The 15,175-nt window shown below is 43.0% G+C and overlaps 1 protein-coding gene across 4 annotated transcripts in view; it reads right to left on the reverse strand.

Annotated features, from left to right (window-relative positions):
- Positions 1–14,928, reverse strand: part of RSPRY1 (ring finger and SPRY domain containing 1) — a 40,698-nt gene extending 25,770 nt beyond the window's left edge. Inside the window, exons 1-4 of one of the 4 annotated variants that reach the window (XM_030025609.2) lie at positions 14,889–14,916; positions 4,455–4,505; positions 2,911–3,099; positions 196–692 (exon numbers count right to left, since the gene is read on the reverse strand). In XM_030025609.2, coding sequence (XP_029881469.1) covers positions 196–542 — 347 coding nt within the window. In that variant the 5' untranslated portion in view covers positions 543–692; positions 2,911–3,099; positions 4,455–4,505; positions 14,889–14,916. Of the gene's footprint in view, positions 1–195; positions 693–2,910; positions 3,100–4,454; positions 4,506–14,888 lie in introns of all 4 variants that reach the window. The other 3 variants (XM_030025608.2, XM_030025605.2, XM_030025606.2) reach the window with 3 other exon arrangements.
- Between the last annotated feature and the right edge of the window lie 247 nt (positions 14,929–15,175).

The raw sequence follows: 15,175 nt of genomic DNA on the forward strand, positions 1-15,175 counted from the left end.
AAGAGTCTGTACCTGGGCACTCAGGAGCTACTTCTATTACCTAGGAAAGGTGCTCCTCTCCTAAGCTTCCAGATGGAAACACGCGGCTGCTTCAGGGAGGGTCAGGTGTAGATCGGTGAGAGGATGGAGCCACAGTTTGAGAGAAGACAAGAACATTTTCATTCATGTTGAATTATTCCTTGGGGAGGTACTTACTTATCTACTAACGTCCGAATTACAGCCAGTGTGTCAAGTACTAGCCCATCCACATTCTGTTTTTTCCTTCTTGGTTCATGAGGCCCTCGACCCCTCCTGGGTGGACGGACAGGGTCCCTTGGGTGGCTTCTTGCTTCAGGTACGTGTACTCTACTGTTCTCCGTTTGCCGACTCCGAGATTCCACATTGTCTTCTGCTCCACTGTCATCGCGGCAAACACATGAGTTCCCCATATTGCTAGCCCCCAAGGCTCCCAGTAAACGGGGAATGTGGTGCTCTAGAGTCAACAGTAAACCTTGAAAAAGGCTTCTGCTAGCATAGAACACAACCAAAGCAACTACAATCATCTAGAAAGTTTTACGAGTAATGTTTGTGTGATCCTGAATTGTGATTTTTTTGCATTATAAGCGTTGCTACCAGCTGGAATGAATGGGAAGTTGGAGACTTAGTTTCCGATATAATAGGTTAACACACACATTGGTCATCCAGAAGGAGGTCTGAAAAAGCAAACCCAAAACAAGAATCAGTGTTACTACTTCTAATGAATAACAGAAGAATTCCTATTTTAGTAAACGGAATCAGTCTTGGTGGTTAAAGCACCTAGGAAACATAAGGTTTGTACCTGAAGTCTATTGCAGGGAGGGAGAAAGGAAGGAAGAGAAGGAGGAGGAGGAAGAAGTTCACTGGTAAGTAGCTCTCACCCACACACCATTCCTTTCTACACTACCTATTATTTCCCATTTCTTCCACGGTTTCTGGATGCAGAGGAACAACTTTGTCCTTAAATCTAGCACACTGCTACCCTTTAAGTACTAACAAACCAGTTTCATTTGTTCTTTACCCTTTATAGAGACATACTGCTTAGGCCAACCAAATAAAGCCTGTACATTTAAGGTTCTCATTTCACATCAAGAATATTCAGTACCACTTCCAGACAGACTCTACAAAATAGCCAAAATTGTAAAGAACCAATCTTAGAGTTATGGCCTATCTCAACAAACAATAGATTTAATAGTGAACTGATTAGTCTATCTGCACATAAATGTGTCTTTTTGGAACGTGACTACATCAACTGGATTCTCACCCAAAAAAGCACCAAGTACTGACCCTGAAATAAACAGGAATTAGACACCATTTTAATGCCTACAAATCTAACTGGGATTTTGAAAGGGGTGCTTTCTGTGCGGGTTGCATGCTTGTTCGTATCTAGCATCAAACCAATCTTCCCTTTTTGGGAACAAAATGTAATTAAATCATTCTTCTGTTCTTGATTCAAATTGTTTGGATCAAATACAGGCCCACTAGCAGCTGAGATTGTAGGGCAGTCCCTCCAAACCATTAAATTGAGAATGCTAGCAAGAGCAAAAGGATTCAAAACCCCACTTCATTGCAAGTTATTTTTCAAGCCATAGGATGTATTTCTACAGAACATTACATAAAGTCTCAGCTAAAATAAAGCCCTACAAAAGACATCATTTCACTACTTGTGCACTTCAAGCATGTCAGAATAAATAACTTAAAAGAATAACATGCATTTAGTCTTAAAAGAATCAAGTTTAACATTTAAGCTAGAAGTTACAGTGAATATCCTGTAACAGGTTATTACTATTCTACAATTATTAAATAATCTATTTAACAGCAGACATGTAGCATCATAAAATTAAAAGTCAAAGACAGTTGACACCTTTTGTATTTGAAAGGCCCCCTACCACTGGAGCCAACTGGCAACCGTGCAATTGCTGGCTGCCATTTGGGACAAGATCACAACCACATTATTTGGGAAGCCAGACATTGGTCATATGAGCAAGTCTCTGGATGTACAGCTGTTACTGGAAAAGCACTGCAAACAAGCTCTTGCAGACTCTTCTGCAGTATGAAGTAGATTATCTTCTTTTAGCAGAGTGAAAAGTTCAGTATTAAGAAATTAACTGAAGGCTAACTAGGAAAGGAAAGAAAAAAAGCCCTCAAGGGATATTAATTGCAAAAAAAAAAAAAAAAATAAATCTTGACTTCTTGTTCAAGAAATTCCTAAACCACACATCATTAAAAGGGTTTCAGCATCACAACACACTTGCCTTACTCTAAACAGTTTGATCACAACAAGAGGTGGGACACCAGGCTCAGGTGTCCTTCCATCTGAGCCAATACAGCTGTTATCTTCTCACTCAGCAAGTAAAAAAGTAGATGCAAAGGTGCCAATACAGACTGCATAGATCTTAGAATTGTGCAAGATCACAACTGGTTCAAATGACTTTAAAAGGTTGCAGGGGGTAGTGGTGGGTGGGTGGTTTTTTGTTTGTTTTTTTGTTTTTTTTGTTTTTGTTTGTTGTTTGGGTTTTTTTGGGTTTTTTTTTTTTTTGAGAGCTAGTTATGTTAAATGTAAAATGTCTTCCTAAGGGAAAAATATGCATGTACTTATGAATCTAGATCATTTAAGGGCATTTTAGTAACATAATACTAAAATGTAAAACTGTTACAGATTTAGAATCTGAATTAAGCTGTTCTGTAACTTACAAAAAGGTTTACACAGTGAATGTACCTTGTCATCAAGACGAGTATGGAAAAGCTGTATTTTAGGGATTAACAATGAGTAAGAACCTACCTAAGGAAACAAAAATAGACATAAGTCAAGATTAAAACTGATTATTGAAACCTAGGTTTTTCTGGTTGACAATTTAAAGCATGATTAAAAACAAGCAATTATGATCAACTCACCCTTAAGTATGTTTGGTTCAGGAACAATTGGGCTTGCTCACAAAGCGCTGTAACAGAAGTGGACTGTACTTCTTCAGGGCACGGACGCAGTTGTATCCAGAAAAGCAGCACTCTATAAGCCTTTATCGTGGGCAGTGAGTCATTATGGCTGACTCTGCTTTCACTTTTAGGAACTATGCTGAAGAGTCCCTAAAGACAGATGGAAAAGAAAGAACAATTCACTTGGAAACTGCCTCTGAGGTAGATGTATTCCACCTCCTCCCTACATCCGCCATGACACCAAGCCATGCTGTTATTTTCAGCCACATTCAGCCTTTAGAGGGGAAATTCTCTCAGGCTTCAAAAACCAGTTTGCCACCTACCAGCTTTAGGACTAGACTCAGCTACAGAAAACCCAATCTGTTTTTACAGTATTGGTATTCCGGACACCATTGCATCAAGTGCAGAGCAGTGACCGACTTCTCCCCTCAAATTACTGCATACAGGAGGAAGGAGGGAAGCAGTAATATCTGCTCCAGATGACCCTCAAGTAGGGACACCACATAAAAGCAAGTACACTAAAAAAGCTGATTAGATAAAGGGAAGAGAGAAATGACAAGATAAACTCCCCTTATTTAGTAAAGGGCTGAGTTTGACAGTGTTCACTTGGCTGTTGCTTACCATCACATACAAGGAGTTCATTGGCAAGCCCCAAACAAACTGAAAGGCTAAATAATTAGGAACATAAGGTAGAAGAAGAGATTGCTACAGATCCACCTCGCAAACCAGCTTGTCTGGACAGAATACAAATGCATGAAGAAAGGTTCTGAAGTGCAAAGGAAATGCTTTTTAAGAAAAGTCTTTTAAAACAGTGACGTACTAGATTGCATTTGAGCTGGCATATTTTTTTAAGGACAGCTTTACAACATTATAATGAACTGCGACTTCAGCATTAGGCTGCCAGTGGCCATCTCGACTCCCTCACTCTCCCTGCTGAAGTAAAGAGGACTGAGACATCAAACTTCAGTTCAGGTCAGCTGCAGGAAGGAACAGGGAAACAGAGTAGAGAAGGGAGATGCACGTGATGAGTGTGATCAATTCTGCTTCTGTCCAAACTCGGAGACACTCGCAGACCTCAGTGACACAACCAACACAAAACCAAAAGTATTTTGCACATCATGAAACATATTATTGTTTCAATAAGAGGTAACAATCTCTGCATACAGAGATGGAAAGAAATTTTAAAATTTAACTTTAAGCCTAATTTTCGCAAATCCCTGCTCTCAACAAAACCTGGACACAAAAATATGTTTTGATTTTTTTTAATTCCAAAAATAGTTAACAGTCTACTTGCAAATATTGTGGGAATAAAAGAGAAAGGGTTTTTTTAAAGTCTTTGTCTAAAAGAAGAAAAAAATTCAAGGAGCAAAACAAGAATATCACAACAGCAATATCAAGATAGGCCAAAATAAGCCTCCTGTCCTACCTGGCAGCAGATACTTAAAGCTGGGCATAACAGCAAGCATACGGTAACAGACAAATCGGCTCTTTCCTAGTGCACTCACCCAAGAGTCAATAGCTCAGTCTCCTGAGACAAAGGCCACATGTTTGTTTTGCTGTTAAAACACAGCAAAGGAAAAGAACTAATCTTTCATAATCCATTTAAATTCTTTTTCAGTAGTTACACAGCTAAGAGTCTCTGCAACGGCTTTTAAAATTTAGCAGTCTTCCATTATAAGGCTGTAACCAATTGTTAAGCAAAGTGTACTAGTTTTCTTAAAAATTATGCTATTGGTGAATTTGGTGTGGTTTGTGACTTTTATATTTTGTGTTTTAATATCACATCAAAACACTCTTTAACTCAAGTATGTTGTGAGCTAACAGCTAAGATTCACCTAAGAAACAGCACAAGAATAAAGATAAGTTTCCCTGGAATGCTGCTGGAACAGAGGCCTATTGCCTCCTGTCAGGGCTACAATGACATCATGCAAACACCATTTTCTTAAACAATTAGTGCAAGTCAAAGTAGAACTGAAAGTCTTCAGATGAAGCAACTGTGCATGAAAATAACAGCAAGAGCTAAGCTACAGGATAGAAAGAAAACAGGTTCTCCATGTTAAAAGCTGTCACCCCTTTCCCCATGATTAGTTAGATTTTGTGTCATTCAGATACACTGCAATGCTAGAAAGCCCCATCCCATCAGTTTTGCACTTGCCTGAAGAATATTCTTTGGCAAATTTAGAAAGTGGTAACAAGATTATGAAAGCTGTTCACAATTGCAGCCAGATTTATAAAAACTTTTATTTTACTTTGAAATGGTATTTTAATAAAAGCTTGACCCCACATTTTCAAGTGCAAAAAATAGTAAAGGCAGCAGCCAGTACCTGCTTTTCAACAGGCAGGGTCATCCACTCACTCTGAATTCTGACCATCAGATGTTACATTGGGATGCAGGACTATAAAGTTGCCAAACATATGACCAAAATGTAAGTTTTTATTCTATAAGGAGTACCTGGTACTGATACATCTCTCTGAACAGATGTTGTGGGAACAGCAGAGAATACCAGTGTTTGACATTTCTTCCTTTACACCAGAGACCACCTCTGGAACACCTGCCATATGGCTGCCACAGCACATTTTCCCCTAAACAAAGCACCAGGCTCAGATGCCGTTTGAGCCAGTCACCTCCTCGGCACAGGAGAAAAGCAGCCACTGTGGCACCACTGGAGCCCTGCCAGCCACAGCCTCCTGTGCCCTCGCGCACCTCCACCGGCCATTGGGACCATCCCCACCACAGCAAAGCAGCTGCTCTCCTGCCAGGCTCAAGCACATGCATGGATGCACGAAGGAGTTGCAAGCTGCACAGACTGACCAACCTGCCACAGCTAGAAGTCCAATGGCAAGTATGAAACCATCATCCATTGAAACAAATGCTATTTGAGTTGATTTGCATCTGCCTGGCAGCGCAGATTCCCCACCTACCCAAGACAGGCCTCCTCTCGATCATCTGACAGAGCACACCAATGGAGAAGTCAGATCCAAGTGGCATTAGGCTCATTTTCTCTGCTATACACAGCCCAAGAGTTGGTGATTCATCCCCTCAAATATTCGGTTACAGCCAACGATAATACTTCATGATGGAAAATGCCTTTCCTTTCCATGAAATGGAGCGCATTGCCAAGCAAACAAAAAAAACCTCACGCACATAAATGAGTAGAGAGGGTTTCAGCTACTAGAACCACTATTCCAGCCTCTGCCATCATTACAAGAGTAAGACCAGTGATTTCTCCTCTCTAGAGTAGAGTAACACAGGAGCTCAGTCAGCAAACCACAAAGGAAAGTTGACAGCTTTTCAAATACAAAACTGTGAGAGTTTTGGGCAGCAGCTTCCTGTTAAGGAGATAAAATAATTAGAAATATTTCCTCAGCATTTCTTCCCCAAAGAAATGATGCTCCTAAAAAGGAAGATATGGAAATACTTGTGATGCCAGTTGGATGAAAAGTTCAAACTGCCATAAGAAGGAAACACAGCTATGAACTGCTGCAAGATAATCAACTTCGATACAGGAATAAGAGGGGGAAGAAGCCTGTTTGCAACTACAAGCTTTTATAACATGGAAAGGATATCAGCTTTGAAATGATTGGGGTAGGTGATGAAAACCAAGGATTCCCAGTAAATTAAATACAATTATAAGGTGAAATTGAGACTTTCTCAGGACATCGCATTGAGATCTGACATCAACCTCTCAACTGTAAGACTTGTACAACTAAAGAGAAAGAGCTACTCAGCGTCCAGCGTGGCTACCACACAGTGCACTCAGTAAGTGGACCGCAGGCTTCAGGAGGAGTGAGTAAATGTCATGCTCATTCTTCTGCATATAGTAACCAAACACCATATTGTGTAATCTGAAGCAAATCCCTAATTCAATTCTATTTGCTTTAAAAATGTCCCAGAGGGTTAAGACTCGTGTCAAAACTCAAGGGAAAACAGCATTTACTGGCATTCAGCGTGTCACCATCCGCAGGACAAAACCGTTGCCACACTCATCTGCTTTCTTGCTGTAGTAAGTGCAGTAAGTAAACCAAAAGCAGACTGACCTTGAGCATGCCTGTTTCACAGAAAGGGAAAGAGACTGATTATGTCTCAAAACCTTCCAGCTTCTGCCCAAGTGCTTGTCAGTGAAGACCACCAGGGTTGTGCAGGGCTTATGCAGAAAATTAGGCTTTAACCCTGCAGTTTTTTCTAGGTAATTCTAGCTTTGTCAGAAACACAGAGTAGCTGAAGGATCTGATCTCCTGTTCAACTTGATGTGGTAATAGTCAAAGGAAAAAGCAGGAGCAGACACTAACTACCACCACAGTAGTTTCTTCTTTTGTAGACTCACTGTGAAAGTCAGATTTTATAGTCCCCTGTACATTGGACTACTTTGTCTTTTTGCTTCCCTTGAATCTGTTTAAGCTGGTACAGGAAAGCTAAAATTGCAACATAGATTTAAAGTGAACTTCACTTTCTCACTTAAACTAGTGTCTCCAAAGTAGGCCTGGTAAAGAGACTCCTGCCCTGCCCAGGTTTTCCCTTACCTCTGGATACAGAGACACTGGTGCTCAGGGCTCCTCAGGCATCAGAGACTGTTCTGCTACAGCTCTTTCTGAAAGAGAAACTGAAGCATTTACCAGCTTCTAAGCTTCCCCATCTCAGAGGTCATAATTTGCCATCTCACAATCATTTAGGTGGAACTGTCCTTTGTAGCATGGCCTCCAGAAAACCTCAGCTTCGCTTTATGTTTAAACCACCCATTCAACGCTGCTATCAATCATGCTTCCCGGTTCTCATCTCCAAACTGTAGACGGGTCATTAAATTTCTTTTCAGAGACAAAGCTGTAAGTTATGCTTTGAGGCAGATGAATACACTTTTGAGATAATGATCTTTTAAAAAAGATACTGGTATCTGACAGCTCTGGTAAAGTTGAACAAGAGCTGCCTCCAGCAGGCTGATGTGGCATGGCAGAGCTGTGCAAGTCCAGCAGTTGCACAAGGAGCAGAGTATAACGCACTGCTCCAGAAGTGGCAGGAAGATAAGGATAATGCCCTGCAGATGGCAGGGAACACTAATCCTACAAACTGAAGGGATACAAGCACATTAAATAAAATTGGTTAGCTATACCATACTAGGTTTTGGCACAGACATGCATTTGGAGGCTTATACATAAATCCTTCAATTAATTCAAGTTAATCTTCCTTGCTGCTCTGAAAGTTACAGACATTATCAACAATAAACAAATTTACTAAATTTTGAAAAAAAAAAAAAAAAAAAAAAAAAACCAAGAAATTCCAGAACAGATAGTGCTGGGAGGAAAGCATAGATTCTTTGGGTACCAAGCAGAGGTCTAGAATTGCAAAGAAACAACACAAAAACCACAATGCTTTTTTTTTTTTTTTTTAAAAGTTTTTTCTAGTAAATTTAGTAACAGTCCATTTCAGAAAGGATAAGGCTTTACCTACACTACTATCCAGATACCAAATTATGGGGAGATAACTGCCTTGTAGTAAACTGCAATAACACATACATAGTTTAAAGCACCTCATACATTAACAAAATATAAACCACAAAAACATTTTGAGGGACAAATCAAGAGACTGAGCAGCTCTAACAGTCACACAATGTAGTCCTGCCAGGGGAACTAGATCTAGGGCTAGCACAGAGGCATCCGACTGATCGCACCGTGGGCTATGGAAAGATGCTACAAGCAGGGACTGCTGGAAGCAGGGGCAGATTTTTGCCAGCAGACCACCAGCTTCACGTAACTGAGCCAAAACAGTGACAACCCAGAGTTGTGCTGTTTCTTGTCTGTAAACTAATCTTAGTGCTTTTGTTTCTTCCAAGTCAGAGCTGGGCTTGTTTTCAAAGGTTAGGTACAGAACTACTCTGTAGAAGGCAGAAGTCTCCTGCTGTAGACCAGAAATGAGCCCAGCTAGGTGGCATAACTAAGCTATTACAAATGCGTAAAATACACTGAAAACAGTTTTGGATGTGTGAAAGATTTTGATAACACTGCTGAAAAATTCAGTGATGCCTCAGTTGCAAGCTTGCATTATCGGCTGTCTGACAACTGCCTCAGAGAGCAGAGCACAGAGCAGACAATGTCTAGACCCTCCTATTCTCAGCCTCACCAAATTTGTCACTTTATGACACTGGTTATCATCTCAAACATGAACAACCTAACAACACAGCAGGAAACAGGCTGAAGAAACTTCCACTTCTTGTTAATTCAAGCAGCATTGGAGGATGGCCTGATCTTTCAGTGGCCATAGCTGAGAGCTAGTTTTATGACCTTCCTGGCCAACCATGGAAAGCCAGCAGCTCTTTGCTAGCCTAAGTTCAGGACTATACTGGCAGAGCAGGAGACATCCTTCTGATTCTCTTTCTTCCTGGAAGTGGATACAGTGACAGCTGCTCAAGAGACTGTCATCTGAGTTAAACATAACATATAGGTCACTAGGTTAGCAAACCTGCCTCAGCAGCACTCACGGGAAGCATGATCCCCAATCTGTCTGGGGCTTCCAGAGCTCAGAACTTGATGCACAGCTCTGGAAAGGTCACTGGAACCCTTCCTCTCACCTATTAAAAAGAAAAACAAAAAACCTCACACAAGAACCCAGCTTCATTTGTCCCCATTTGTCTCTTCAGGTTCTGCCTTGAGGACCTTTTCTCTCTGCCCCACTACAAGTGTACCAGGAAAGCATGCTACAGGAGAGATCCTGATGTTGAGTAGGCAACGATGTGTAACACAAGTGCTTCTGTTGGCAGCAGAGCCATTGACTCCAGGTCTCACAGGTATCACGCTCCTACCACTGAGCTGTGGTTTGTTTGGTTTTTTTTTTTTTATAGTGTTTTAAGGTCTCTGCCTGTATGAAAAAACTCAGAGGAAGCTGGTCAATGGGTTTTGGAGCTCCCGTGGCCAAGAAGGGGACTGACTGCCCAAGAGACGACTCAGACAAGTACATGTGGGTTAGGAAGCGGGCCGAAGACAAGCACATACGTGTTTCACAAGGCAGTCTAAAAATGGTTTAAATGAGAGTGTGTACCCATTTTAGTTTGTTATGGCTGTGCATCAAAAAAGGCAGAAAGCTCAAAAACAATTTAAGAAGCTTTCAAAAAGCTGTAACGATATCAGGAACACAAAGTCACAGTCATCTGAGGCTTTTCCTAAATAACTTTGTGACGAATTTCAGCAGAATTAAGATTAAACTGTTTTGATAATTATATTTAGATATTACTTCACTAAATGTTCCAGAGGGGTAAAGCTCTAAAGAGAGAACAACTCACCCATTGGTGTTTGGGGGTTTTTTGTTGGTGTTTTTTTTTAATCTTTCACTCCAGGACTGATGCATCACCCAGAGAACGAGTGCAAACACACACATCACTCTTCATTCACCATTAGGTGAATGTTTTTAAAAGCAGTGAAGAATTCTAAGCTTCTCCATGCCACCAGACAGCTTTGCTTTTAGAAAACAAAGAGCATCAGCATACCTGCTGCATTTTCTTTTTCCAGTATCACTTGCTAGCACGTCCCACTGTCTACAGGAAGGTATAAAATACACATGAATGGCACAGCCTTCTAACATGTAGTTCACTGGCTGTCCTCTTACCTATGATTCAATTTGTACATATGCACTGAAGCAAGCAATCCGAAAAGCCACACCAATACTTCAAACCAAAATGTCCTCAACTGTTGTCCTCCTCATGTCCAGCAAAGCACCAAGATATTCAGAAACTTACAGCAAGAACGAGGCGTTTCCTATAGCAAAAAAAGCCTTAGAAAGGGAGGAAAAATAACTACAATTGCAAGGGTTTTGCATGCTTAGAAACCACTACTTCTCCAAGGAGAGAGATATATCAGGAAAAGGATGGATTTCTTGTCACTGATCATGGCGACTCACTGAACCCCCCTGAATAAACACACATGAATAAACAAGGAGCAGTATCTCACCCCAGACTTTGAACTGGCAGGTATCCCTACTGAATGGACAAAACCTATCAAATACACAAAGTTCCCATGGTGGAGTTGTGCTTCTAAAGCACAAGTTTGGCCACAGTAGTGATAGATCAAGGCATCAGGTAACTACAAGCACAGCTGAAGAGCAATCATGATGCATTGGTCAGTCACGCAACCTTATGAGTCATGCGTGAACATCTGACTTATGTTAGACCTCAGCGACATAATGAAGAATAGAAAAGGACATAAAGATCATGCTGGCACAGCCACTGCTATGCCAACTTTACAGTCACCGCGTACAAACCAGGAAGGGAAAACAAAATATATTGTTAGGACACAAAGAAACATAAAGCACAAAATGACACGACATAATTCTAATGAAATACTTGAAAGACAATGAATCCCTGCACGGTACCTCTGCCTGCACTACTTTAAAGCAAGGAATAAATTCAAAGTCTACTGAGCAATCAGAAGCTCAGGAGAGGAAAAAAAAACAACAACAAAACCAAACAGTTTAAAATGCTAAACACAACATATTGACAATGGAGCAGAATGGGACGAACTTCATTACGTTAGCTTGCCTTCAATTTACTACACGGTGACAGCATTTTAACTTGCTGCCTCTGTGTTGAGAGGGAAACCTAACAGTACACATGATGAGCTCTGCTCCATTTTGTAAAGATACCGCCACATATCCAAGTGACTTAGAGACCAATAGGAGATGTTTCAAAACACAATACATTGTCAGCTAGGGGAGATACTGATGTGAAAGGAAATTTGAACAAAGAATCTAAAGAGTAACAGGCCAGTAAGCGTTCCATGACAAATTGCCACCTTTATCACTAACTTATTGCTTACGCTTCTAAATATCTCCCTTTCATTCCTTAATTTTAACAAACAAGCAAAAAGCTTGAGGGAAATGGACTTTGATATCACCTGACAGGCAGAGTATGAGAGATGTCGTACAATATTTTGGTTCCCTCCTATAAAGTCAGTAATCTATTTCAGCCCATCCATTAGGCTCACAGCAAATGAAACATGCTGAGAGCCAAAACCTCTGATGTGAAAATACTGAAAACATACCAAGGAAGAACACTGAAAAGTTGTGCAGAAAACCATCACATCCCTTCAAAGAGAAAAAAAAAAAGAGCTTTTCTTAGGTAACAGTGAGATTAAGGGATCCACTGAGTGATCACTGAATTACAAGGCCAGAGAGTAGGATACCTGAGTGGCTAACATGAAGCGTTGCAGTCAAGCTCCACATATAGGAGGCTGAAGGTAAACAAAAAGGAAAACTAAAGACTTCAAGGAAACCAATAACCCCACCTAACCAGAAGCACACACCCATATCACATCTGAAGATAAGGCAGGTGTGTGGACTAGCTGAATTAGATGTATCAGCAATCTAAGAGTAAGTAAATAACCAATACTAAGCTAACAAACAATCAGCAATAGCAAGAGTAATGACAAGAGCTGTGCAGAATGCAAACCACTGCATTAAAATATCCTGGAGGAGCTTCCTACGCAAGTGATGGACAGTAGATGCTGAAAGGTTTCAGAGTTAGCAGGAACCTCGAAAGAGTTTGGATGAAAAGTTGAGAGAGAACCAGAAGTGATCATGTAACTACAGTTGTGCTCCACGCATCTGAAAAAGAACACACCAGGAGAAATACACAACCTATTCAACCAGACTTATAAATGAGAACAAATAGCAGAGATTAGGGCATAGGGCAATAACAGTAATGTCCTAAAGGAAGAGGCACAGGAACCAGTGCCAGCAAGAGAAAGGGCCTCTTTTGCTGAGTGGGCTTTGGCAGAGAACAAAGACTCATGCAAAAGCACTTGCAGAAGAATGGGCCAGATTTAGATCAAAGAACAGATCAATTCTTTGTATTTGGATAAATTCAAAAGAAAAATACATTTAACAGCATCCTAGACTCTTAACACAACAAGTTTTGAGAATGCACAGTCCTCCAGAAATCCAGTCAAATACAGGAGTCCAAGAAGAGACGATTCAAGGGAATATTTCAGATGGCTCACAGGTGACAAGAACATCCACTGTTAAAAGATTTGTATAGTTTAGCAGGGAAATAGTGAGCATTTTAATACTGAGAAGTAAACAGGGGAAGAGTCACAGTACACAAACGTATGCAGGTCTCCACATGACAATAACTTCATAGCACTGATGGATGTACAGAAAATTGTAAGTAAAGCAGAACAACTGAATAGAGGACCATCATGAGGAAAAAAACCCACCAACATCAAAACAAATAAATGCATTCACTGCAAAACAAAGGACAGAAAAATTAAAAACCTGAGGCAAAGCTAGTGCTAAGTGGAAAAAAAATCTCTTATGTTGAAGAAAACAAATGCTGACACAGACATAAAAGGACAAAAACACCAAACACACCAGCATTCAGAAAACAGTGCAGTATCTACAAGGCTGAATAAATGTAGAAAAGAAAAGGCAGCTCTTATGTCCATGCTTCCTCATGGACCAAAGTTCCACTGTGTGAGAAATACTGATAAACACAGGCTGAGCACCAAAATGAACTCTGGGCTCAGGGTGGATACTGAGAGATTCAGAGCAAGATTTTGCAATAACAAAACAGAAAATGAAAAACAAGATGACTACAGTCATTCTCGGGACCTACATTAAGACTCTACCCAGCAGGAACACTGTACCTACTGCTGCACAACAGAAGATAAGAAATAGCAATATTAAAAAAAAAGGGAAAAATGAAGATATGTGAGACAGAAACACTGATCAGCAGAACAGACTCAAAGGGCTTAAAAGAGAAATGCATGCTTGATATCGGCATAATACAAGCAGTGAAAAGACCTGCTTTATAAGCACCGAACTAAGAGAGCAAAGCAGTACTGTGATGTTACCACACGACTAGGAAAGGTGCCGCTGCCTAATCTATTGCCCAAGCATGCAAAACAAAAGATCTAGATAAATAACTGCATTTGGTAGCTCACTCCACACCTCCGTATTTTCTCTGTAAAAGAGGAAAACTTGTTTTGCAGAAATGTTTTTTACATTGAGGCTGGTAAATAGTTTTTGAGGATTCTGACCTTTTATATCGATATAAAAATATTCGAAGGCTCAACAAAATTCTTCTGAGTGTTTCTGAGCTCCCAGGAGGTCCCAGAGCAGCATGTCACTTTGTCCCCTGCATTCCAAAACCCAACCCGCACCAAACCGCTGTGGCAAAGCCCTTGTTTTGCAAGTCATACAACTACCAGGAAGATCTCCCAGCACCAGAGAAGGCTGTCGAAAAGTTCTAACACCTCACTGCCCCAAACGGTGGCGGACTTGGGGTGCCCCACTCCAGCAACTCCCCCTTTCATTCAAGTTTTGTCGCTTTCTTTTGCGAGCTTTTAGCTTTACACCCGAGCCCAGCTCTTGCCAGCTCCGGGGCCTCCATGCGCAGCACCGGGAGCTCCCAGCGTGTCAGCAGCAGCCCGGCCGGGCACAAGGCAAGCGGGGCTGGACCGTGGCCACCCACCTTTTTTCGCTGGTTGCCCTACTCCGGGGAGGGGGGGTACGGGTGACCCCGGCGAGGCAACGCGCTCCCCCAAAAGCCAGGAAAGCGCCCGCATAAACAAGCGGCGTCCGCGAGAGCGCGGGCCGCTGCCTCACGCTGGCGGGGCTGCGCTGGCCCGGCCCCCGACCCCCAGCCCCGCACCGGGGCGGCCTCCCGACCCCCGCCCTAACCGGGACCCTGCCCCGGCGGCAGCGGCTCGCGCGGCTCCCGGGGAAGCGGAAGGCGGGGCGGGGGTGAGCACCGCGCCCTCCCCTTAGCGACCCACAGGCCGGCCCCGGCGGGCCCCCGGCGCACCGCGCCCGCCGCCGCTACCGCTGCCACGAGAGCCCAGCCCGCCACTGCCCCTTCCCCTCAGCGCCAACCCGCTCCACCTCAGCCCCGTGGCACCCACCCGCCGGCCCCACCCGCCGCTGACTGCCGAGGGCGGTGCCCGCCCCGCCTATATCTCACCTCAGCCCCTCCGGGAGCGCCGCGGGACCCGCACCCCTCCACTCCACTCCACTCCACTCCGCCCCGGCCCGGCCCGGCCCGGCCCGGCGGTGCCGCTCCTTTGTGCCGCGGCGGCGCACGGCGGAAAGATGGAGGCCACACACCGACCGGCCCCGCCCCGCCCCGCCTGGCCCCGCCCCCCGCCGTCTCCCGGGCGACCCGCCCCGCCCCCGGCCTCGGCCTCGGCCCCGGCCCGAGCGCTTCGCCCAATCGAGGCGCGGGGCCGCCCTGACGTCGCCTGTCAGCCA

Source organism: Aquila chrysaetos, chromosome 9, assembly GCF_900496995.4.
Source record: "Aquila chrysaetos chrysaetos chromosome 9, bAquChr1.4, whole genome shotgun sequence".
In the NCBI taxonomy this organism is placed as follows: Eukaryota; Metazoa; Chordata; class Aves; order Accipitriformes; family Accipitridae; genus Aquila; species Aquila chrysaetos.